Genomic DNA, 26,841 nt, shown 5'->3' on the forward strand with positions numbered 1-26,841 from the left:
CTCTTCCACTTCTTCCTTACCCTTCACTGTCTCTTTTTCTGACTCCAAAATGCGAGTCTCTCTCTATATTTAGATGCTCCGCTCCCCTTGATTTTTCTCCCTTTATCTCACCTCCTTTTTTTTTCTACCATTGAAGGACAGATTCGCAAAAAGCGCTCCAAGATTCATCAGTGTTGTATAGTAGCTGCTTTTTGATCCGCTTGATGAGTGACAACACAGCCTGAGGCTATTATTTACAAATGTGTTTTTTTATAAACGCTCCTCTATCTATATGTAAATCGCTGAAGTGCTCCGTTGTTGTTGTACAGTAGGGTGCAGGAACATTAGGTGGTTATAAGTGAATGTTGCACGTTAACAGTTAATGCAATAAAAATTTGACATTTATTTTTGTTTAGCATGTTCTCCTGAGTGTTTGTGAATTAGATTAGCTGGGAGTGAAGTCTCTCTTAATATTTGCTCAGGGGGGATGCAGGGTGTGCCTGTTGAACTTGTGAGTACACACTTAAGCTCCGGCTTTTTTGCTCCCTTCTTTGCATGAGCTCATTGTAAGCCGCAGCCCAGTGTGGATTTGAGAAAGATGCCTCTGTTTGCTGTCTGAGAGACTGACAGTCACACTAAGTTACCCTTGCACGCATAGACACACACACACACACTCTGGACACCCGCCTCGGCACCAGATAGTGACTGGCCACCAGCAGTGAGTCACCATCATTCAGTCATTCAATTACACATTCAAAAACCACACATTTTAACAAACAACAATTAGCTTTCAGCCGTCTCATATTTCAGACATTTATACTTTTAAGGGATGGCCTTGTTGTACCATATGATATTTTTTCTTCCTTTTGCTAACCCTTTGTTACATCTCTTCCATACTTTTCACTTCTGCTGTGTGTGTGTGTGTGTATTTGTGTGTGTTGTCTTGTCTGAGACCTTTGGAGCTGGTGGCTGCAGTGACTGTTTTAACAGCTCGGGAACAGGCTGCTTGTGTTCTTTGTGGTACAGTCATGTACAGTCGTGTCTAGCTGAGTCGTGACGGGTTGCTTTTTTGCTGTGACAGGTTTTGTGTTAAGACCTATGAGAGGGTCTGGACACCATACACACACACACACACACACACACACATGCAGGAAGAAAGGGAGACAGAGAAAGAGAGAGAGAGTGAGAGGGAGGGAGTGATCAGGGTAGGTGTTGAATGTGAGTTTAGTGCCAGTCCATAGCCTTGTCATCATCACTTCAACCATTCAGCCAAAGTCATTTGGTGCTTTTCAAAACAGAACTGAAATGTGCCAAATGACAAAACATGACAGAAACAGAGTGAATTCTGAGATTCGGGGACACTTTTTTATAAATGTTACATTTTTCACATTTTTTTTTTTTGTTGCAGTCATGCTCATTACTGGCAAGTTCAGTATAACACAACTGTTTGAATGGAGGGTCCTTCATGGGATGCGTAATTCCACATCTCTCAATCAAATTTTTTTTATTTGTTTGTGTGTGAGTGGAAGAATTTGCCTGCATAAAGCCCTCAATGCCATGAAACACCTGTGAGATGAATTCAAACGCTGACTGTGAGTCAGGCCATTGTCCAGCATCAGTACCTGACCTCACTAATGCCCTTGTGGTATGAATGGGAGCAAACCTCTGCAGTTGTCTTCTATAATCATGTGAAAAGCCTTTTTAGAAAAGAGGAGACACTCAGCAGTGCGTTAATGCTCATGATGTTGGAATGAGATGTTAAAAAATCACTTAAATGTTCAGTGGGTGTTTCATCTACAAAATCAGTTTGCAAATTCCGTCCTTAGTCCACCTTTATGGTTCTCTATTAATATATAGGCAATGTTCATCCACCACTGCCTCTACTTAGGAAAGCAACTGAAGGTAAAATATGATGCAAAGGAAAAAAGAACCTTACACAAAACCCGTAGTTTACCAGAAGTCACCTTAAAACTCCCTTTCCCACAAATTCCATCATGATGTCAGGGGTGTTTTTTTGCTACACATCATGAAAGATAAGTGTTCACACTGGGATTTTTGCAGCACACAAGATTCTGCGGTCATTGTCACATGAGGCCTCCCAGCACCACCATCCATCGATCTCCCACCTTAAAAAAAATACAAAAAAACACACCCACACACACATCTCACACTCACTTCCTGTCTGTGATTTCACTTCTACACACATAAAAAGGAAAATGCTACTTTAAAGAAAGTTTGGTATATTCAAGGTGATTAATGGGACAACAGTGAGCAGAAGATTAGTAAAACTCTGTGACTAATAATCCTCTTGGTGCATAATAAAATGATCAATCAACACACATACTGTGTGTGTGTGAGGTCATGTCTCTTTCTGGGCTCTTTAAGATGCTATGAAAAGCTGATCTGCTTTAAACTTGTGTGAATGGAAGCTTCCACTGCTGGGTGTTGATGATATTCGAATGACACCTACACACTCGCAGGCTATTGGCTCCACCTGTGTTTGCATAGTTAGCTACTCCTCTATGTTAATGGCAACATGTATGAAACAAAAGCCTCCCTGTCTGGCTATCTGCTCCCATCCCATTTTTTTTTTGTCTTTCCAGCTCTCGCTTGTTCCTCCCTGTCCTCCTCACCTTCCCTCCCTCCTGTATATAACCCTCTTTCGTTGTTTTACAGCCTGCTTCTCCCTCCCACTTCTACTCCCCTCCCTCCCCTCCCTTTCATTTTGGGTTCTCCGACAGTGGTAATGAGATGTTTCATTATTTGCATTTCACAGCTTTTAATAGAGAGAGAATTTAGGCTAAGCCCCGGGTCGTCAGTCAGGGAGTTACCATGGGAGACATAGCAGGCTTAGGGGCCTAGAGAGAAAGATAGCCCAGAAACACATTCACATACTCGCACACATGCACACAAAAAGTGTAAAGGAGGGAGACACGGAAACAAAAAGACAACACAGAGAGGGTCAGAATCCAGATTTCTTGCCCCTTTTTGAAGCTCCTGATACGTAAAACATGGACAGTTTGTAGGTCACTGGAGGAATTTAAGCTGAACAGTCAGTCATTAGAGTTCAAGCTAAAAGACATCAGCTGCAAGGTGTCTGAGTCGCACTTCTTTTTCAGTCACTCTAGGATGATCCCGTCCTTACTACGACTGGATTTCCATAAGATCAAGGCTTAACACCTGTGTGGCTGAAGGTGAGAGGACATGGTGGCAGAGGAGGGCTGAAGCTGTTAAAGTGCACACACTGGCCTACTGTGAGTGTCATAAGCTGGACAGGCAGCTTATCGAGCCAGTTCTCTTTGCAAGCATAACAAATGTGACCATGTTAAAAAAAAAAAAAAAAAAAACTACGAGCAGTTGAGCAATGTGGAAGTCAGCAGGTGTAGACGGGGGAGGGTCCAGGTGCCGTTTTGGTGGCAGTGCGTGCAGGGTGGGACTGAGGAGGGAAGAGCAAGGGATGAAGGGAGTAGCGCTAAGTCTCCCTAAGCCTCCTGGATCCTCTTTGGTCCCTCTCCACATGACATGGCTATCCTTCTTTGAGTCAATCTCTTCCTCCACCTTGGCTCCTTGGACGCTGGCCAAAGAAACAGAGAGCGGACAGAGAAATAGAGAGTGAGGTGCAAAATGTAGTATGATTAGAGCTGGTGGGGAAGGTGGAGAAAATAAAGGTGGACAGATGGAGGGTGTCTGATAAAAGGGAAACTGACAACACAGAAAAAATGTACGGTGAGGTTTGAAGAAGTCAGAGATAAAATGAGAGACAAGCACGAACAATAGTTTATTTTCAACAGAAAGTAAAGCAACAAAGAAGCGAAGAACAAGCGATTTACAGCCAATAGCTTTTTTTTTCCTAATTGCAGCTTGCATGCTTGCCTGTCTTTGGCTGTGTATCATGTGCATGTGTTTGAGTGTGTGTGTGTGTGTGTGTTATTTTTGTCCGTGCCTGCCTTGTTGATGGACTGCCACCCTGGCTTGTCCCGGAAGGCTGCCAGCTCCGTCGGATTGGGGATTAACCCCGGGATAATGGCCTTGATGCCCAGTTGAGTGGAAGCAAAGCTGTTTAAAAAATATTGGCTGCCTGAGTCACTCTCCCCTCTCTTCCTGTCTCCCCCTCTTTCTATCTTCCGTCTCTATCTGAGTCTGTGATTCGGCTCTATCTCTTTTCTCTCTGTTTTTCACTGTTCTTTATCTCTGTCATTCTTAGGCGCTCCGTTGTTTTTTTCTTTCGACTTCTCACCTTGCTCTCTCTTTCCGTGTATGCTTGTCCCATGTTTATGCTGCCCTGTTGTTGGCCTCATATTTACAAGTGTTCAGTGAGCAGGGGTAACATTTATCACATATTTAATAATAGCAGAACATCTACAGAGGTTTTATTTACTGTTTAGGTGAAGGGCCATAGTTTTCAACCTGAAGACTATGGCTGCCCTCTGTCATGCTGCCATGTGTTGAACTGTGCATCTTGTGTCCAGCTGGAGAGTATTTTAATTCTGCATAATAAACTTTATACATATATTTTTCTAGTGTTTTTTCCCATTAGTATTACATATAATAAAAAGCACCATTTGTAAATAAACAAATTCATTTTTCTTATTTTCATAGATATTAGCATAGAGATTTATTTCACTTTGTTTTGAAAGCTTTAGATTATACATAACTCTTTTAACACAGACCTGCCACCCAGTCTGCTTTTTTTCCAGAGAAATGCTTTCTGTGATGCAATTGTGTGCTGCTGCAAGTCGCTACTAGAAAATATGCAAAAAGGAACGTGTTGCTTTTTAAGCTTAACTGATAAAAATTTTGCAGCTGAGACATGAGGCTGGGCTGCTTGACAGCATAAATGCCAGCTCTTGGCTATTGAGTCCCGCTTTGATATCTCCTCCTTCCTCCTCACTTTCATTCACTTCTTCAGTCTCTGGCCAGTTTTTTTTACATTGTGTCCACCCTGCTGATTTTCAAAGACAAGTGCCAAGTTAATAGCAGGGATCTTAAAAAGAGGGATTTCACTGCTAATACAGAAATTGATCACGTATTGGTGCTTAAATAATGTTTTCTCTACATAATTATTGTGACAATACAATTCATTCAATGATCTGTAATAATAATAATAATACTATTGGTCATATTCATCAACATGGCGATGGAGGCGATGGTGGTAGTGTCACCTTTTTGTTTACTGTTGGTCAGGACTTCCTGCAGACTTGTGCATCTACCAACATGCCGTCATCGATACAGAATAAAAAAAAAAAAAAAAACAGGTGTCACACTCGTCTTTTCCTCATAGTTTTGCACTGCAGTATTAGCCACACACTGATCTAGTGGTTTCCTGCTTTGATGTGGGTGACAACAAATGTCAAAGTGTATTTCTGCCGCCTATGACAAGCAGAGAATGGAAAGAAATTCTTAAATAGTTGCTATATGATTAATGCAGCATACGAGGGGGCTTCAGGAAGTTAATGGAAAAAGTACACGGCTAAAAATTATATGCAGGGTTTTGATCTCAATGTACCTGTACGTTATTGCACTAATGTGCCATAACATGTTCTAACACGAACCCTTAAATGCACAGTTTTCTCCAACTGTCCCTTTTCTGTACACTTTTTAAAGCCCCTTGTTTATATCAATATGTTACATTCTTCTTTTTGCTCTTCTGTTTCTATAACAGCTAAATTCTCCACTCCTTACTGTTTGGTATATGTACCTATGTTTGTGCCTTTGTCTGTATAAGTGATGAACAACTGTTCATATAAGAAAGGAATTAACACACAAAATAATGATGCCATGTTTGACAAAAACAAGTCTGCATTTAGTTTGCTTCTTTTCTACATTTGTCAGTGTCTTCTTTATATCTTTACTTATTCGAGCACTCAGACAGGATGTTGTGTGAAGTTTGCGTCCGCTCATTTTGACATGCCAAACTCATTTTTATCAAATAATGAACAGAATTGTTACATTTGTCAAGAAGAGGGACACAATTTGAATGTGTAGTGATTAGCTGAGGGTGGCAGTTTTTTTTTAAAGCAGCACACTGGCCACTTCATTATAATTTCCCCTAACCAGCTGGAAATCCTTTAATTTAAAATAAATATAACTGCAAGTGTAAGCACTGCTAACATGCGCACGGAGGAAGTTGAAGTCGGTTAAACTTGTGACCAGCATGTTAATGAAGAGTGAATCTACCGACACTGAAGACAATGTGCTTCAAGAGACTTTTAATTTGCTAAAATATGTTGTGTAATCATGCATTATCACTTTAAGTGACGATGCTTCGCATGCTGTAACATCCTTATCCAGTGCAATGTGCGAGCACCTTGTAAAATTGCAGCATTAGCCTGTTGTGAACGCTCTGTCTGTGCTAGACCTCGCACTCACAAAGTATGGCTCTGGCTTTGATTCGGAAGGACCTTGTGCTCCATCTACCCTCAGTCCTGTGCGGTCAAGGAGGCAGAGAAGTGGCTCGGAGGGACAGGCTGCATTAAGAGAAACACAAGAAGGAGGAAGCCCCATTCTCTCACTCCATCACACGTCTCATCTCTTTAGTTGTCTGGCTGGGGCCTAAAGTGACTTTGCTGTGATGTGACCGGGACAAACCGGGTGTGATGCCATGACGGCTCTGCTAAGCGTGTGAACGTGGGTGTTTTTAGTTCTTGCATGTGTTTGTGTATTTAGGGGCAGGGGCTGGATGTGTGTGTCTGTTTTGAGGGGAAGAGGACTTTCAGTATGTGTGTGTGTGTGTGTGTCAAGAAAGGAGGGGTTAAGGAGGACAGTCACTTTTGATTTGGCCTCAGAAGGGTGACAGGGACTTGGAGCTCTGGTGGCATGCTTTACTGAAACAGTCGTCTCTGACCACAAATAAGAGCTCACAGTCTGTCAGCTTGCCGTCTGATGAGTTTTTCCTTGCTTTTTTTGCAGTGATATTTCATAGAGGGATGAAAAGCTTTTTTTTTTCTTAAAGCGTGACATCCTGAAAGCAGGCTTTAGTTTCTGTAGCCTTGGTGAGACTGCTAATGCTTTGGATGAGACGCAAAAGCCTCTCTCTCTCTATACTTGATTGTTTGACAAGTTCATTTTACCTTACTTTATGTTTGGGGTGAAAAAAACAAACAAATCACGTGCCACAAATCAAGGTTGTGGTAGAAGGATTAAAATTTGGTCGCAGGTCTGGGCAAGATTGAGTAGCCGTGTGAGGCTGAAATGAAGGCAAACATTTAACATGAACACAGCTGATGTTTGCTTTAAGGGGCGGGAGGTGTTTATGCATGATATAGGGGTTGCTTGGAATTGGTTCCTCTGGAAAAGGGGGTCTTTTACTGGAGGGAATTGCTGAAATTAAACAAGCCAATTAGGCAAGCAAAGAGTTTGGAGGTCAAAGCGCACTCCATTAAAGCTGCTCTTCTCTACCGACCGACTAACTCGGTACGTCTCTGAGTCAGTTGAAGCAATAAATCTGATTAGACCTCTCCTTCTCTTTCTGTTTCTCTGTGCTGGCTGTGTAACCCTCCACTGATCAGTGTTTTTGTTAAATTTGAGGCACCATTTAACATGTCTTTTGGCGCAGTCCTTGCCACATGTCCGCACCACAGTCACACAAAGGGCACTTGCTTGTTATACTGTGTGGTAGCTCACTGGCATTATCATGTTTTGGGTTGAAACATTCACAACATTCAGGAAGGCTTTACAAGGCAAACCTTCTCTTATCTGCAACAAGCTTCTCCGCCATCTTCTTAGTTACCATGGTGACGAGTCCTGTCACACCAAGGACGTTTTAGATGCACTTATTCACACAACCACAGGAGGATTGTATCAGTTGCCTCCAAAATTCAACCACTACTGTCATTCTAATTTTATAGTGTGACAGTGTAGTTCATGTCTAAAATTTTTGCTTCCAGTCTCATCAAATGTTTTTTAATTTTTTTTTCTCTGCTAATCTGTTGGGTTCTTTTACTAAATCTTTTTTTTTGACAGTGTGACTGTACTGCCATTACTGTTGTGAAAAGAAAAGAATCTAATTCTCCCATCTTAGATTTTCTTGATTTTTCTGCTTGGAGGGACTCAAATTAAAACTCATTCATCTGAGTTACTTGAGGGGTAAAAGCTGAAATTTCAGATAATTAGTTTTTTAACTCTAATTTTTTTTCATAACTTGTAAAGTCTCCATTTAATTGAGCTGTTCTCTTGCTGAATGCATTGTTTTGGCTGTGATTAGCATGTTGCATGAACTTAAGAACAGCTTATTAGGAACTTCCCATTGTGGAGGTGAATATGGTAACAGAGGCAGAGTCTGAGCCCTGAATGCAACACTTGAGCAATGTGAAACTTGCTCCAGCTGGCTTTCTTTCACTGCTTCCTCTGGAGATCTCAAATGGGAGCTGCTGACCAGTGTGTGCTGTGCCGTGACCCCTCATTTCACCATCCACATTCAGCTGAAGAAAACAAGTATAGGAGGAATATGTCTCAGTGAATGAACGCCTCCTGTTGTATTTTATGTGGCTGTGAGAGGAAGCCTATAGACCAGGCTATACAATTGAATGTGCCAGCGGCCCTTAGAGAAGAAGAGCAGAAAGAGGAGGAGCTGTGTCTTTAAAACCGTTCAGTTTGTCTGCAAAGGTGAGAGGTGAGGACTCTCAATACCTCTATCAGAGCAAAGCAGAAAGAAAGGAGTATCTCAAGGTTAGGCTGCCAATAGATATTTTTTAAAGAAATGTGAGGTGGAGGATAAAAACACTTGCGTCAAAACTTGCCTTTTGAGACTCTGAGAGACGCTGTTATACTGCATTCACATTCATCCTCCTCACAGTTCTTTCTATGACTTAAAGACACACCAATCAAAGTGAAAGGTTTCGAGTCAGCCGAGCATTGATTGATTTTTTTTTTTTTTTTTTTTTTTTGCTTGTGCAAAGGAGGCTTGTTGTCGCCATCACTCCATCCTCCTGTCCACTACCGTTCAAAGGAGGTGTGTTTGTCCACATGGATGTGGGAGACACTGTGGATTTATCTGATCTTACAAGCCATCAGGTTGAGCAGAGCTTTGCTAAACATGACCTGAAGTGTGCCGGCCCCCGAGCAAACGCTGCTGTCACCTTGGCCAACCCGAGCTGTCATCTCTCAGAATGGCCCATGAGAGCTGACAGCTGTGGCGTTCCCAAAACAAATCACTGCTGCGTTTGGTAACACTCTGCGTCCCCACGATTTAGCCCTCACCGAGACAAGAGCAGGAGCGGCGGCTGCTAATGCTCTGGCTAATGTACTGTCTGAGTATGTGTGTCTTTATCTTCCTGTGTGTGTGTGTGTGCATATTTGTGTTTGCCAGGACTTAGGTGGTTTCTCTTTGTTTTTCCGCCACCTCCTTGCATGGTTCAACATAGCGATGTTCACATCTCTTTGTCTTCTCCTGCTCGTTGTGGCCTTTTTTTCTGTATCCCTTCTCTTGTGTGTTTGAGAGCACACAGTGCATCTTGTGTCAATTAACCTGTTAACAGCAGGAAGACTGACACAACAACATAAACTAAACATCTAAGCTGAGGGTTTTCTGGGGCTTTTATTTTGTGAAATTAATTCTTCCTTGAAACATGACTGTAAAATGGATTTTCTTTTGCTGACAATTGAGCAGAGCTCAACAAACTGTCATTAATGGTCCTCTCTCTGTAGTTTTCAGCAAAAACTTTGTCTTCACCACCTAAGACTGAACTGTGCAAGATCTGAAACACTGAGGTGAAGGTTCAAGAGTGAATATCTGTCTTAACTAGACAGCTGATTCAATATTCACAGTCAAACGGAGATAAAAAAAAAAATAACAAGGAACTGAGTCTGTGTTTATTGATAAATTTAATGGTAAAGTGGTCTGTTCTAAATGAGGTGTTTTTTTCCCTCAAAACTGTTCCGTGAAAGTGTTACACTTTTTAACTGACATTTTTAATGAGCTCACACACGCTCGCTCTCTCTCTCTCTCTCTCACTCTGACACACTCATGTACACACACACACACACACACACAAATGAACCTGTCAGACACGGTTTTAAACACAGAGATTTTTTGAATATTTGTTACTGGGCTGTTTTTAGACATCAAACCACAGCAGTTGAGATGTGGTTTCTATTGATGTCATTGTTTTTATGTCACAGTCATTACTGACATATCCTTACCCTGGCTCGTCTTTAAAGAAGTGGTTCAGTTAAATTCAGTTAATTTTCCCCCGTTACATTAAAATAAATCCAGCAGTTTGTGTGTAGAGCCATCATATATGGACGTAAAGGAGGAATGGCTGAGTGTGATTGCTTTGCTGTGTCCATACTGTACTTTTAATTCAACATCTTGATGTTTCATCCTGACTTCTTTGTCTGTGTGTCTTCCTTTATTTCCCAGCAGATGTTTGGAAGAGAGGCTTTTGTTCAGCTACACAGATGAACAACAGGAAGGAGGACATGGAGATCTCGTCTCACTACCGTCAGCTCCTCAGAGAGCTCAATGAGCAGAGGCAGCACGGCATCCTCTGTGACGCCTGTGTCATTGTGGACGGAAAGATCTTCAAAGCCCACAAGAACGTCCTCCTGGGTTCCTCACGCTACTTCAAGACTCTTTACTGCCAGGTAAGGGACCTCACTAAAAACATGTGGATTTAGTCACGCAGTCATCTTTCTCTCAAATGAAAAAACCCTTTTCTTTTTAACCTGCAGGTCAAAAAGGGGGCAGAGACTCACCACCAGACTACTGTCACTCACCTGGACATTGTAACGGCGACAGGCTTCAAAGCCATTCTGGACTTCATGTACTCGGCACACCTTGCTCTTACCAGTAAGAACGTCATTGAGGTAATGTCAGCCGCCAGCTACCTGCAGATGACAGACATTGTCCAGGCATGCCACAGCTTCATTAAGGCTGCGCTGGACATCAGCATCCGCTCTGAGATGGCTGACGAACTGGCTGACTTTGAAATGGGAGCCGTTGCTGCCGCTGGCCTTGGTGGAGGTGGGGGAGTTGGAGCAGGTGGAGGAGGAGCGGGCATAGCAGGAGCAGGGGGAGTTGTGGGAGCGGGTTTAGGAGCCGGAGGAGGAGGAATAGTGGGCATGGCTTCTGAAGCCCTGGCATCCATCATGTCTGGTCGCAGCACCTCCCCTTGGTTGGCACGCCGTACCAGTCCGGCCAACTCTTCTGGGGACTCTGCCATCGCTAGCTGCCATGAGGGAGGCAGCACGTATGGAAAGGAGGACCAAGAACCCCCTAAGAGCCATGAGAGCCAGGAGGAAGCCTGCCACGACTCCCAGCCTGCCTGGCCGCATGACTACAGGCCTGTCACTGTCAAAGAGGAACAGGTGTCTCCTGCATCCTCCTCTCATCCCCGGGACACTCCCAGAGGAGCAGCCCAAAGCCAGGGGGAGCAAGGCTCTGGGTGTGCTGGTGGAGGAAACGGAGACGGGCCCTGGCAACCCATGTCAGGGTCAGGGCGAAGAAAGAACAGGAAGAATAAGGACACAGTCAGACACATTACCCAGCAGGCTGAGAGGAACTGGGACCGGGACCGGGAGCGGGAACGAGACAGAGAGAGGGACAGGGACAGTAGGCCTGGATCTCCTCTGCCATCCATGCTGACTGTAGCTGGATGGAACTACAATGGGCAAGATATCCCAGGTAAGACGAGCAAAGCTTTAACCATATCTCCTGTCTGTGTTTTTTCAGCTAAACACAGAGTTTTATTGTGGATTTGGTGGTTAGATCATCAGTGTAATGTTACATCAGGAAATGGAACTGATTCTGAAAAGTGGTAGTACAGACAGGTTAGTAGGATCCAGGAAAAAAGGATTTCACGGTGCCAGTTTGATGACTTTGTGGCGTTAGTCTTTCCTGGAGTTGCTACAGGTTTGTAGTGTTGGTCCTACATCTAGTCATGTAATTACTGAATGACTGGTGAGATAATAAGATTAGGTTAGATAATTGCGTGAGAGTGTCATCTTGACGCCTATCTATAGCAAAATCTAATTTGTCTTTAAAACTGCACCATCTAACTAACAGAGTAACAAATGCATGTAAGCCATCTAATTACTTTGTTGACTTTTTCTATTTGCTCTGGTCATGACACTCTGAAGTGCAGGTAATACTTTGAATCCTGTACGAGTATTTCAAAGCATGTCGGCCATCCTCATATTTTAACACGGTAAAATGACCTCTTTTCCTCCTCCGGGGTTGAGATTAGTGAGCTTATATACACTAACGTGTTAGGCCTAAGATGATTATCTCAAATCTTGGAGGTGTGAGGTGAAGCTGGATAAATGCAGATGGATAATGCAATCCTCTCCTCACTGCAGTTTATGTAAGCTACACTCCCACATAAACAAGCAAATGCATACACAAAAACATACTCATGAACACATATTTATTTTGAGAAAGTCTCTCTTGATCCTCAGCTTTGCAGATTTGTTTAGTGAATTCCTTTACACTAAAACTTGCACATGAAAAACTTACCTGTGTGTGTGTGTGTGTTTGTGCATGGTGTGTGTGTGTGTGTGTGTATGCAGTGGGGCCCAAGGCGTCGATAGGTAGATCATTAAAAGTAAGAGAAGCTAATCCTGGGCGCATTAAGGGAGTTGGCTGTGAAATGGGCACACGCGTCGCACAGCGAAAGAAAACAGGATAATTGAATTGACCTGGGTCACTGCACGGATTACCAGCGCGTCCTCACCATCCCAGGCTCCTCCCCCCTCTCTGGGGTTTAGGGAAGGACCTTCTGGAAAGGGCGAGAGGAGGGGAAAATCAGGAGAGAGTGGCAGATGAGAGGGGTAGTGAGAGAGAGAACAGCAGAGAGACAAAAAATAAATGCGGATTGGACAGAGCGTCCGTTCGGGCTTATAGGAGTGTGTCTACTTAACACTTAAGTGTCCTAAGTCGCAGATCCTCTGACCAGCAGGTCAAACTTTCTTAGGGTGCCTGAGTACAATCTGTCTTTGGAAATCACACACATGCATAACCACATAAACCCACAAAGTAAATGGCCCTGTTAAGCCCAGCTCCGTGGATCTGTTCTCAGGTATAAGGTAGAGATTTAAGTCTGGCTGTGGCGAAGCAGCCATTAAGGAAAGAAGTGTTTTATCACCTAAAGGTTAGAGGAAGTCTAGTGTTGCTGCTGGTGTAGACTCACCTGCTGCTAGCCAAAAGACAACCATTTATCCAGGCTTTCCACTGGGCTTGTAATGGTGAAGAACTGGGTCTCCTTCAGGGGGGAGGTGGCCTTTGCCATTTTGCAGTAAAACATCATGTTACCAGTGGGCTTGCAGAAGTGGTAGCATATATCAGGATGTGTTTCACTGTGAGTTGAGTCGGATTGCAGGAGGCGGTGTCTGTGTGCTTGGTAAAGGTTTGGGGAGGGTTGTTAAACAGGTTTGGTGAGGTCATAATTGATGTGGGGAGCCTGTGCAGGGAGCGGTGTGATGTTTCAGTCGTCATGTACTGTGCATATTGTGTCCTTTTACTTTGACCAACATGTCAGGGTCAAAAATACCTCGGATGTCTGTGGGCTAATGAGAGTTAGTGTACTTAAGTGTTAAGTTGACTTAAGTCCAGGATTTTGTCACCTGCAGTTGAAAATCCCATTCAGATGTACATGGAGGGCCAAAAGAATTAGAAGGCAATTGCTATTTAAGTCTTTAATTGTAATAATATTACACAACATTGCAACTGCTGAGTAGAAATGACAGTTTTAACCCTTATAATAAATAGAGGAAGACTTAAAATAATGTTAAGTTCACCATGAAAACAAATATAATCAGCAAACATTAAACATGCGATTTTTGCTTTATCCCTACAAATAAAAAGCCCACGCTGCATTATTATTTCAATGATGTGACCATGGCGGGTCTGCTGCTCTATTCTGTAATTAGAGCCATTCATTCTTTATTTCATTACTTGTACTGGTGTGTGGGACAAGTTTATCTAAGCAAACAAAAGGCAATTTATCCAACTGTCAATTATATAAATCAGAGAACATCTTCATGTATTATAGACCAGTACAGGAACCTGTAGTGTTTGCTTGATTTAATTATTTAAAGGAATTTGCAAAGTTAGATTAGTCGTTTTGATTGCAAAGCAACAACATGATGATGATGGTTCTTTTCCATCAAATGTCCCATGGCATTGGGTTAACCTGCACAATATAGGACACATTGAAGTAGAATGCAACCATTTATTAATGCTGGTAATTACACCTGTGCTTTGCCTGTGACACGACATGTCAAGATGTCGAGCCGCGTGACAGATTTATGCTGTAATTGATGGTCATTGCAGAAGTCCTTTTTGTTTAGCAGTAGACTAACAGTTAAGGGTTAGTTGTGACATTAGGTTTAGCGTCTGTGTTGTTCCACGAAGTCTATGAAGGGATATGGTAGGTATGAAGGAGAAAGGGCACCTTCAGTCTGAGATTAGCTTAATTGCTTCATTCTTTATTGATGAGAAGAGCCAAGATGTGCTCTTCTCCCTCTCTCTCTCTCTCTCTATCTCTCTCTCATTCATCTGTAATCAGTGTCCATGTTTTGCAACAGGAAACGCATATATGTGACATACATAACACAGGCTGCATGACCAGGGATTTCACTGGATTACTCTGTACTCTACGGATAATGTATAGCTGTGTAAATGCTCAGTGTATTAGCGTGCAGGCGTTTCAAAGCAGCTGTATGAAAATGCCATGTGCCCATGTTGACATAAACAGCAGCAGGAATTAGGATTTGTTTTCTTTAGATCCTCTTCCCTTGCAAACATCTGCTGTGTTCACTTGATGTCATTATCGAGGCCACTAAGCACTCAACATCCTTTTCATTCTAACGCTTGATCTCCCCAGACTCACCTTGTCTCGCTCACACAAATGTTTGAAATCTCACAGCGAGGAATAGAAATCAGCTCTGCTTGTAATCTAGTGAACAAATCACGTCTATATTTTGTCTGCCTAATGCTATATTAAAGTTGACATTTTTAAAGAGGATGGTTTAAAATAGTCTTACTTGTGTCTTGACCCTTTAAATAATTACCTACAATTATTTTTAGTTTGACCCCTGCTGCTTCTTCCAGACCTGAATTAAATAAAACACACCTGCTAATCAGAGACAAAGTGGTTTTAATGTTTGATACCAAAATGTTTTGAACAATTCAATATAGTCTTCTTTGATGTCTCATATTAGCTTTGTATAATGCTCAATTGATGGATCATTTTAAAGAATATTTATTCATTTATATAGAAAAAATATTACCATGTAGAACAGACCTGGGCAAAGTATGGCCCGAGGGCCGGGCCTGACCCCCCCTTGTGGCTTCAGTGCTGCCTGCGGACTGGTCTAGCCCGCAAACGGGTATCCACCCAAAAATTTACAAAGTCAGCTACACAACAGATGAGCACTGTAACATCTTCCCAACCCGTCGTTGTCTCTTCCCCGCTGCAGTACTGAAGTCATCCCCTCTACAATTTGGAGAGACACAGTCGTGCTGTCTACACTTAAAAAATGCTGCGCGACTATACTGAAATGTACGGTAAAGCATGCGGAAACTCCACGGAGCATTCAGGTGTTACCACGGTGCTGCAGTTTACATCTTTCATATTTCATTCAAAACGGAATGAGTCAGTTCTTGCAGAATGTTTGATTCTTTTTAACATCAGTTTGAACTCTAATGTTTGCTTTTAGTAAAAGTATCTTCACATCATCACATCATCTGTGCTGCTCTGCGCTGTGTGTGTGTGTTTGTTTGGGAGTATGTTTCAACATACAACCAACACACACTCAGAGTAGACATGGACACACACAGGGTAGGAAGAGGACGGGACAGAGGAGTAAGCAGTCAATGACAGTAAATGACTCTTACAATGATAAAAATGTAAGAGTATATTTATAAAGGTAGATACTGTGCCAGTGGTCGCCAATTTATATTATTATTTATGAAAAAAACATAGCCCCGCACTATGTTTTTGTTTACTTCATTGTGCCACCTCTTCTATGTGTCATTTTAGAAACAGGAGTCATTCACTCTTTGGCACCTTCCCTCTCAGGCAGAGAAGAAGCAAAGCTGGTGAAAACATGAGTTAACAATTGATTTCTCTCCTACTGCCTTGGTACTTGGGGCAAACACCAACTTGATCTTTATCCCACATAATAACAGCACTGGAAATACTTTTTGCTTGTGTTTTTTTTTTGCTGGTATTAAATCACACACACACACACTTGCACACACATGGTGACCTTTAGTGGCAGCTTGGGGGATTTTGGCAATCCGGTACATGGCCGGTGTGATATATACACACACACACACACACACACACTCACATACACACAGCTTAGAGCATCTGATTATGTAGACGTGAACAGTTCAATCACACGTGGGCTGTTCTTTCCATTTCCCTCTAGCTGTTGCACATTGATTACATCGAGAATCTTTTTTGAAATCCAACATCTTTATCTGACTCTCTTCCTCTCCACTCTGTGGCCTCAGAGTTCCCCCTACTCAACCAGTAATACACACTTGCTCACAGAAAAACACACACACACTATGCTTGCCATAAAAGAAAAAGAAAAATCATTTTTCCGTAGAACCATGTCCTGTTTATTCCTGCATGCTCAGTTTAAGCGCTGCATGTTTTGGCTTGTTTGAGCTTTTCATCCTCGGCAGCTCTGGAACCTCCTGGACCCACCTGGGGCCTGCAGACAGGTGCTCTCAAAACTGCCCTCTAGTTTGCACTTCTGCATAAACTTTCTGTCTTTTTTCTCTCTCTCTCTCTGTCTCTGTCCCTGTGCTCCTCTCCCCAAGTCTCTGCAGTCTAAAGGTGAACACTTGAAATAATGAATCGGATCCCCCTTTCGCCCCCTTCCTCTCTGTATTCCAGTTAAGACTCTCCCCATAGTATTTGCACTTCATTAAACTTGAAATAGGTTTAATATTTAAAACACCGTGAACAGATTTCAGCCCCCTCACCCCTCGCACACCTCTCTACTTTTTCCTCCCTTCTCCTCATTCTTGAGTTTAATAATCTACTCTCATATTTCCTCCCTAATTCACTCCTCCTTCATTAAAAACCAAAATAGATTTAATATTTCAGACTGTGTGTGGACTTAATTTTTAACCCCTTTCTTCGAGAGCTTAGTGTTTGACACAGGATGGGTTAGATAACTACATCATGTTGAGGCCTCTCCTCCTGTCTTTTCTCCTCTCGTTCCATTTTTTTTTGTGGCTCCCGGTTCATCTTTCTCACTCTTTCCACAGTCAGTCTATTATCAGTTCTGTCTCTCGCTGTCTTTGTACTCTGGGCCTCTCTCTCTCTGTGCCTCATTCTGTCTCCCCCACCCCCTATTTGCTCTGCTTCTTTGTCCTCTTGACTGCATAGATGATTTCAGCCTTTTCCTCCCACCCTATTGACTTTTGTGGCCTGTTCACCCCACCTCCCTCAGTTTCCCCTCCATCCTCTCTTTCCCCTTTTTGTCCCCTGCCAGCACACACAAACAGACACACACACACACTTGTATTTTTTAGAATAAGGACATTTTTACCACCACCCCTTTCTTTCTTTTTTTACGTCTTTCTTCCTCTCCTTACTCTTGTTTGTTCCCCCACGAAATTAAAAAGGAAAAAAGTTCCATTATCACTGTGGTAACCAATCATTTCTCACCGCCCACCAGCCATCTTTGTCATATGACCTCACATCCTGCTGGACATTATGGGCAGTCCACCAGCTAAAAGCCCCCTTCTCCTACTCCCACCATGGCATCACACCACACCACACACACACACAAACACACATTCACACAAATTTTCACACTCTTGCTGCCTGTCTTTTTCTCTTGCAGCACTCTCTCTCTCTCTCTCTCTCTCTCTTCGTTCTCAATACTGACACCTGCTCTATTTATAATTCTCTGGCTTTAAAAGAACCATTTTGGACAGGAAGCTGCCCCCTCCCCACTCCTGACCATGGCTTTTTTCCAAAACGTCAGCACCCCCCACCTCTTTACCTCCTGCCCCTGGAACAGGCTGGAGAAGGATTGCTGGGTGGAGAAAAGGAGTTGAAGGTGTGTGTGTGTGTGTGTGTTGTCTGTGTTTGGTGGGGGTTAAAGATTAGCCATACCACACTGAGTATACCTGGGTTGGGCCCATGTGTGTGCTATAACCCACCACAGCCCACACACACACTGTTCCTTCACACAAACTGCTTTATGCATGAGTATAAACGCAGTGCCTACACATGTAAAGTATTCATACAGTCCAACCTTTAGTTTTATTTAACAGAATGTATGTGGTTAAGTTCAACACACACTTCTTGGCATCAGTCACTCAGGTCTAAGAATTAAACTACCCAGAATGCATCCTGACAGGATGTCCTGTTGGCACGACGCAGGGGTGGGTGGGAGGGTCAGGAGGTTGTTGTGGTTGAACATTCTCAGCAGTACCCCACAGCTAAAACCTGGCCTGACAAATTAACACACGCAGTCCCAAATATCTATACACAGATATATAATAAGAGATATAAATTCTGGCATGAGAATACACTCCACATCCTCTCACTCTCGCTCTGTTCATTATTCCAATGTTCAGTTTTATCACAAGGGGCTTTGGACATTTTGTCTTTTCCTTCCTTCCTTATTATACCATAGATAGAATTATTAAAAAAAAGCAAAAATAATGTAACATTTGCTTTGCAAACACAATATTTAACTAGTGAGTTGTGCAACAGGAGGAGTTTGTTTAAGCCTTTTTCACCACACTTTTCTACGGAAAATATTTTCTAAGCAGGATGATTGTTACTTTGTTGTGGAGAATAGTTAAGGTCGACAATGTGGAACTACAGTTCCCATATTGCTTTGGGAGCTGTAAACAGGAAGTAGGCTCTGCTTGTATGATAAATTAATGCTGGCTACATCTTGATCTGATCTTGATCTTTTATTGCCTCCAGCATATTTTGGCAGATTTGCTCAGTTACATGTGTGCTGAAATAGCTCCTAGCAGTTCCACTTTGCAGTGGAAGGTTGTAAAAAAGACTTGAATGTGGAGTAAAACTGAAAATATAAATGGCACGTCTTACTTTTGGTGAATATCTATAAGCAGATTTAAGAGCATTTATTTAAGATGGATTATCAATCATTTTGATATCCTTGGAAGAGTAAGTCACTCTGAATCTAGTCACAACTGTGTCTACTGTGTGTTGAGAGCTGACTGCTTCACCTCAGTTTTTTTGCATTAGGCTGCTCTCCTTCCATGTAGTTGTCTAGATCTCTGACAGATGATTAAGAGGGAAGTTCAGCAATACCTCTCTTAGGTTGTCAAAAGAAAAGTGTCTTCAAATTGCAAAAAAAAATTAACTTTTAGGTACTGTGCAACCTCATATAAAGTTGTGCTAAACCAATCAATGTGCCTGTTTTAAGTTATTTGTAAAACACAAAAGGCTTTACATATGAGTGATGTCTCCTGCTTCCCCCCTGCTTCCCCCCTGTCCATGACAAGGCTCCTCCTATAGAAACAGGACATGAGATGTGATGTGATGTGCACTACGATGCCTCTCTCTCACTCCTCCAGTGATCTGATAGCCAGTAATGGGCCCTGTAACCGTGAGCCTGGCAGCTCTGCGCACTGTGGCTTATGTGTCACACTGTATCCAGGATTCACCAAGAATTAGTCAAGCGCAAGCAGCCTAGATATTGAGACTAGTAAAGTGTGTGCGTGTGTGGGAGAGGCAGACGTACGCAGCGGCAGACTGACTGACAGGAAGAAGCAGAAACAGTAACTTTAACCTTAAAATAAAGTGCTTTATACTAGTTGGAGCTGTCCTCCCTGTTTTTTTTTCTCATTTTCAGTCAACCTGAAGTTCCTCTTTCCCGGTCTGTTTATTTTAGAAAGGTGGCTTTGTTCTATTTACTGTACCCACTCCCTCAGCGGCTTCAGACCAGTTTGAAAAGGGGGAGCGACCAAAGAAGAGAGGTGGAGGGGGAGAGGGGTGTTCCTGATGTTTGGACAAACGGACAACCCCAACAGGATATAGAGGTCTACAGCCTGTGGGTGTGTCGGTTTTTGGCCGTGGCACAGCCCACACACAAACACAGATGCTCACACACACACACACACATAAGTGCACACAATCGTGGGAGTGTTCCCGCTGGAGGGCAAAGTCTCCCTTCCTCTTACACATTCATTCTTTCTTTTTCCCTCCGTCCCCCTTCATTCCCCCCTTTCCGCTGTCACACCCCTCCACACCTCTTTCCGTTAGACCTTTCTTTCTCCTTCATCCCTTATTCCTTCTCTTGTGACACCCCCCTCCCCAAACCCTCCTTCTCTTTTTCAGAAGAGGAAAAAAAGAAAGTGTTAAAGATACAGAAGAGTTGGCCAACAGCAATGAGAAACCAGGAGGGAGAGGCCAAAATCACCACAGGGGACAATTATGGCTTAGGCTGTGTGTGTTAGTGTGTGTGTGTGTGTTTGTGTGTGGCTCTTTTTGGGTTTGATAGTTACAGAGACGTCCTGGAAGCCACTATCTGTCCTTCACAACTCTTTGTCCCCTCCTTCCCTCTGTCTGTTTGGACGTTCCTTACCATCCTGTCAATTCACACTGTCACTTCTGTTTTTACTCATCTCACACACACACACACACACACACACACACACACACACACACACACACACACACACACACACACACACACCAGACCTACAGCCACTTCTTTAGTCTGTGTGTGTGTGTGTGTGGTTTCACATTGAGTACATGGGCTTCAAATAAGGCCAAGCTGTGGGTTAAACTTCCTCCTCATCAGAGGATCTGTGTAGGTTTGTTTTTTAGCTGGTACGAAACCGGAACTTCCAGGTTCCAAAAGTAAAAATAAAATGACTACATCACAGGGCACATTTGCAATAATGCAAATTATTAAAGGGGCAGCCAGACTATGTCCACCTGATTTCCCCCCCTCTATTTCATGTAGACATCAAAGGACATGATTATGTTTTTTTGGCAAAAGTACAAGTAAAGATTGATAAGTCTAAGGCCTAAGGCAGAAGCAGGAAGTTTTAGAAAACCAAATATCGTTATCTTTCTGCTCTAACGTTTACACACAGGCTAATATTGTAGAAGACAGTTTCTTAGACCAGATTACATCATCACTGTTGTTTATACCCTGGATTTGGTGCTTACACTGAACATGAGAAATCTGGTTATTTATAAACAGGTTTCTGAGAGTTCAGTAACCAGGACACTATCAAAACAGGTTACATGTAACTGCATTTATCAGAATGGCACCCAGTGAGATTCTTCTTCCTCTTGGGGAAGCGGTAGTAGAGACTGATGGTTCTAAATCAGGTGGATAGTGGACAGGTTTGAATCCACATTCCTGGATGGCAGCCATCAGCACTGTGGACATGTTGGCTGGAGTATTGTCAGGATGGAGGAGCACTGTGCTTATCAGCTTCCCAGGCTGCATCTTCATGGTTTTGTCTGTAGCTGTCTCAGGAGATCAGTGTAGTAGAACCCTGTGATAGTGTGACGCGTTACCTGTTAGTCCACCAGTAGCATCCCAGAAGACAGAGGCCATCACCAGATCGCACTGATAGGGCCTGTAAGGCAGCTGCAGATTGCTGGCTTCTCCACTGTGTCAGTTGCTGTCTGATGTCTTGTTGGAAGGTGTGCACCAAATCAAGAAATGTCTCAGGAGCCACCCAACCTCTTGTCTTGGACTACAGCTTATGTGACCTAACCGATTTAAAGATCTGTCTAGTTCCAGATAGAAATGCCGTGTTGTTGGTGGCGGGGTTAGCTTTGGAAACCTGCACTGAAATATTTCTGCTATTACAACTGCTCTTAGCCCAGAATTGACGTCAGGACTAACTATTTCCTCTTCTCCTTTTCTTAATAGCTTTCTAAAAGCAGGCCAACCTCTCCTTTGTTCCCAAAGTCTCGCTCTCTTCCCCAACCCCTTTGCCCCAGATCACCTGCCTGCCCACACTCCTCATTGTTTCCACCTTCCTCTGCCTCTCCCTTTGAAACTCTTTCCTCCTTGCTACCCTCATAGTCCATCCAGTTAATCTCCTTTCCACTCGCTCTATCTTTCTTCAGCCCCCACCCTTCTCTTCCTCATACGTCCATATCTCTGAATCTGAAATGGGTCACAGGCTTGTTTCAGGTGGTACCAGCTTTTTTCCCATTTTTTTCATTAACACAAATTCCCCAGTTGCGTCCGCACCTGACCTAAGTGAAAAGTTCAATTCAGAGTGATTTAGGGATAGGCTGGCTTATAGACGTGTGTTGGTGTAAGGTAGACAGAGGAGTGTGTGTTTGCTTGTGTGTATGGTGTAATTGTGACCCTGGCAGGGGTTTTTGTGGTTAGACAGTTTGGCCTTCCCATAGCTCATCTGGCCTCAGAGGCATCCAGCTTCAAGGTTCATTGTGTGTGTGTCTTGTACGACAGGGAAAAGGGAGCGATGGGGGTTAGAGGTGGATTTGATAGCATAGGACACCCAGACCCCTCTCTCCCTCTTCATACCCCTCTGTTTAGGCCTTGATAAGTGGAGCCGGAGTCTGTGGGGGTTAGGGATTCCTGTCTGGCACAAACGCACACGTACACATCAAAACACACACACGCACACACACTGGGATCCGCCCGCTCTACATTCCTGTGTCCGACTAAGGAAGCAGCCTAGCCGTCTTCCCCTCCACTCCCAAATTATCCCCTTCTCCTCAAGTCACTGCATACTTATCGCACGCCTCTCTACCTCTCTCCTCCATGCTGACTCTTGTGGATCTCTTCTTCTATCTGCCGTGTTTTTATCCTCCCTGTCCCTCCCTTCAGCACACAGGAAACATCACGTGTGATCATCTAGAGTCGTAAAATGTTATATTAGAGCGAGTGAAAAAGATCTGCCAGCACAGTGACATCATGTCACCTTTTTGCAGTGCAAATAAAGTTCAGAACAAGTCTGTGCGTCGTGATCTGTCAATCGCTAGAAGATCATCAGAAGCTGCATCAGAGAAATTGGAATTAACTCGTATATGGCTGGGTGTGAAATGGAGCTCTTCCTCCTCACCTCTTGTTCTTGATTTCAACTTTCCCCCCTTTACCCCATATTCTCATCTCCCCCTCTTATCTCTCCCTCCCCTTTTGCCATCTGACACTGTTCATACATTTTCCCCCTTTCCCTTTTTCCTCCCTGTGTTCCTCCTGCCCTTTCAGGGGTGCGTTACAGGGGTTAGGAAGAGGTCATGTGGTCTTGTGCTGCCCTTCTCTCTAATGGCTTCTTAATGAGAGGGAGAGAAGCAGTTTTGAGAAGCGGGTTGAGATATCGGCATTTCTGCTCAGGGCTCTGACCGTGTATGTGTGTGTGTGTGTGTGTGTCTGAGCGCACATGCCTTGCACTATTTGACCGAACCCTTGCTCCATTTTAAGCCCTTTCTGCGCTCTATGTTCCTCTCTGGGGAAAGAGGAAATGACACGTTTGTAGCCTTGAATAAGCGCAGTGGCTCGTCACACGCACCGTCCACTTGGTCTTTCTCAGGGAATGGGTAAGAGATGTTGTGGAGGTGGGGGGGTTTGTGGGGGGCAGAGGGGTGGCCCGCTCTTTAATTTGCACAGCTTCTGCTGATTTGATCATAAGCAATTAATCTCAATGGCTCAGCTCGGCTGCAGTGGGGAAGAGAAGATGAACACAGTCCTCTATATGCAGGCGTCCCTCACTATGGCTTTCTTTTCTGTCCACTTGCTGTTCTTACCTCTTGTAGATGTATCATAAGAGGGCAACTTGCTGCGGCAATTGTTTCTCTCGCCCTATCTGCAGAACATTAGGAACTTTTTTCATTTCAGAAAAATATAGCTGCAAACTGACCATCTTTTATTCTGACTTGCATTTGAAAGGGTCCTGAGGTCATTTGTAAAGTTTTAAATCAAAAGAAAATCAAACTTACTCAGTTTGGCTCTAGCGCCAGAACTCTGAATATGGAATCAAGCCGGGGCCATCCTCTATTTCGATGCCATCTTGCAGGCTTTACACTGCTGAGTGGCTCGTGGAGTGGTGTGAGGTTAGAGGTCCAGATCTGTCCTGCCTGAGCTTGAGATCAGTCCAACTTTTATCAGCTCAAGAGTGACACAGATCTCCACTGATCCACTAACACTAAGATTGCAGCTAGCACAGGTTTGGCATCCTCATCCACGTCTCATCTGTCTCACTTCCTCCTCCTGTTTAACCCCTTGCTCCATTCTCTATTTTTTTGACCTGCGCGTCTGTGCGCGACAAACACTGCAACTCGTTCCTTCACTCAGCCACTCTGCCAGTTTTCCATCTCCCTCTATCTCCCTCGCCCTTGCTTTTCCTCTCTATGGCACCACACTCCTCCCATGCTGAGGCCAGAGCTCTGTCCATTGTTGGAGGCAGGTTGCCAAGGATACAAGCACAGAGAGGCACAGTCTTAATGTTATGAGATGGGAGAGATGAGCAGAGGGAGAGAGAGAAAGAGAGAAAGAGAGAGAGACCAGAGGGAAAAGGGGCAATAGCCTGGTCACTGGGCAGCCCAACAGCACGCTAATGCTCTCCAGAGAACACATAACACCCCCTGCTACCCACTTTGTGGAGTGTCCCTGTGTGGATGGAGCACAGTGACACTGACTGTTGGCGGAGGAACCTTTTGTACTGGTCGCCTGCTCTCTGCTCGCCTGTTGTGACTGTAGTGTATGATTGCAGCGAACGTCTTCGTGTGTGTTTTTGTACATTTGTCAGCCGGGCATGTGGTGGGCGTGCTTGAGTGGTTGGACTACCCAGCATTTGTTCTTCCTCACAAAAGTCTGAAAAAGTGAATTAATAAAGAGTATCTGCTGTTAAGATACTAGAGATATTTGATGTCTTGTTTCGTGTGATTGCTAACCACCCTTTTCCTCTTTTTAAACCTTAATATTTTTTTTAAATAAATAGTACTCATCCAAAAAAAAGTACTTATCCAGACACTTGTTCAAATTAGTATGATACTTCCAGCAATATTAATACAAAACAAATCAATAGTTGTTTTGAAATTGTTTGACCAGGTTGATTTTATTAGTGGGGTAAAAGTCAAGGCAAAAAGGACTTGACACTTAAAGGGCCAGTGTGTGCAGTCTAGTGACACCTAGTGGTGAGGATGCAGAGATTAACCTTTCTTTAAGCATATAGGAAAAACCTACAGGGCTCGGTTTTTACATTATAATATTAATAATAATGATAATTAATACACTTACTGGCCCTTTTTAAACAATCAGACACAGGCAGCAAATGCACATATGATGGTGGTCAAAATGTACCTCAGATTTTTGTGGCAGTGCAGAGCATTTTTCTCTGTTTAATAGGGCAACAGTGTCTGTTTTACTGAACACATTTGAATTTATGTGTTTTAACATGTCATTTATCATATTTATTGTTCCATAATCCTCTCCAGAATGTCCAGCTGGAAATATTTTTACATTCGCCAACTTTGTTTGCTTGTTACAACTTGCCCTTAATTCATTTCCAGGGAGCAGTAAAGAAGTAATTCCAGCTAGTTAGTGAGCCTTTTCAGTTGGTCAGTGTGTGAGTGGAAGAGTGTGTTAACCCACACACCAATAACCCACAGGCTCTGTGCAGCATCCCCACCCAGAGTCTGTGTCATTTTCCTCCTCCACTTTCCATTATCCTCCCCTCTTAACTTCCCTCTGTCTCACCTCACCCTTCAGACACGACCCTGGAGTAAGCCGGACATGGCGTTTGCGCTCCTTCACCTCCTCTGTGCATAAAGCCAAGACATAACCTCTCTCTCGCTCTCAATCTTTCGATCTCTCTCTCTCTTTGCTTTTAGCACAAAGCCCTGCGTGTCTGCCTTCCTTCCCCACCCAGCATTCTTTCCCCATACAGACCTCTCCCCCGCTCTCTTTCGTTCTCTCTCTGTCGACTTCCCTCCTACAACTCGCTCAGCCTCACCCTACCTTTCATTAGCCCACTCTTTATCTCACACACTCACTCGGCTCACTCACTCTCCCTCCTATCTCTCTCTGGCTTTCACACTCCTCTCTCTCTCTCTCTCTCTCTCTCTCTCTCTCTCTCTTTCCCTCTCTCTCCCCCCTCAGTTGCTTTGGCTTTTGTTTCTGATACATCTTCATTTATTTCTCTCTCCCTCTCTTTCCCTGCTGACCCTATTATTTTTATATTCTCTCTCTCTCTCTCTCTCTCTGCCATCACTCCCCTTCTCTCCCTCTCTCTACCTCCCTCCCACTCCTCTCAGTCCCTCTAAGCTGCATTAACTCCCCAGATTACCTTGAGCCCTGGAATCCTCCATCCCCCACGCACTCACCCGCTCTTCTTTCCCTCCCTTCCTTCACTCGCTCACTCAGACTACGTCCACGTCGAGGCGGCCAATTTCAAAGATGTGTCTAAAACGTTCTGTTTTGTCATTTTTGTGAGGACCTCTATACTTACTGAAACAATTAAACTGTAGAAAAATAGATCTGCATCACTGCCATTATCTGTTAAAGAGTAGGACAGCTAGCAGGACTCATAATTAGTTGTTTCATTGATGTATTTTCTGTCTCTGTAGCCAGAAAAATGGAAAAAAAAATAAGGAAAAGCAGTCGTGCCACTGAAACCACCTGTTAACCAGGTGGAGAAAAAATGCCTCCTCAGCAGCACTGAGATATCGATCATGTCAGTATTCAGGATGGCAGAAGAAACATAAATACTATATTTCTGTAGTCGACCATTTAAAATTATGACTAGAAACGTTACAACAAGCTTTCAAGGCAACAGAAAATTGCCAACACACAGCCTTCAAACAGACAAGAAAGTTTTCTATCAAGTTTACAGCGCATTCAGACGCTTCTTTGTTGGTCTGATGTCAAAAACAGCATAGAAATGTTTGGTTCTGAACATTTATTTATTTA

General features: G+C 43.5%; 1 protein-coding gene across 4 annotated transcripts in view; it reads left to right on the top strand.

Annotated features, from left to right (window-relative positions):
* Window positions 1-26,841, top strand: part of zbtb46 (zinc finger and BTB domain containing 46) — a 56,255-nt gene that overhangs the window by 9,058 nt on the left and 20,356 nt on the right. For 3 of the 4 annotated variants that reach the window (XM_028409842.1, XM_028409839.1, XM_028409841.1), the window contains exons 2-3: window positions 10,340-10,563; window positions 10,651-11,602. In XM_028409842.1, the coding sequence (XP_028265643.1) occupies window positions 10,378-10,563; window positions 10,651-11,602 (1,138 nt within the window). In that variant the 5' untranslated portion in view covers window positions 10,340-10,377. The remainder of the gene's footprint in view (window positions 1-10,339; window positions 10,564-10,650; window positions 11,603-26,841) is intronic. The other variant, XM_028409840.1, reaches the window with a different exon arrangement.

This window comes from Parambassis ranga, chromosome 7, assembly GCF_900634625.1.
Source record: "Parambassis ranga chromosome 7, fParRan2.1, whole genome shotgun sequence".
NCBI classification, from domain to species: Eukaryota; Metazoa; Chordata; class Actinopteri; family Ambassidae; genus Parambassis; species Parambassis ranga.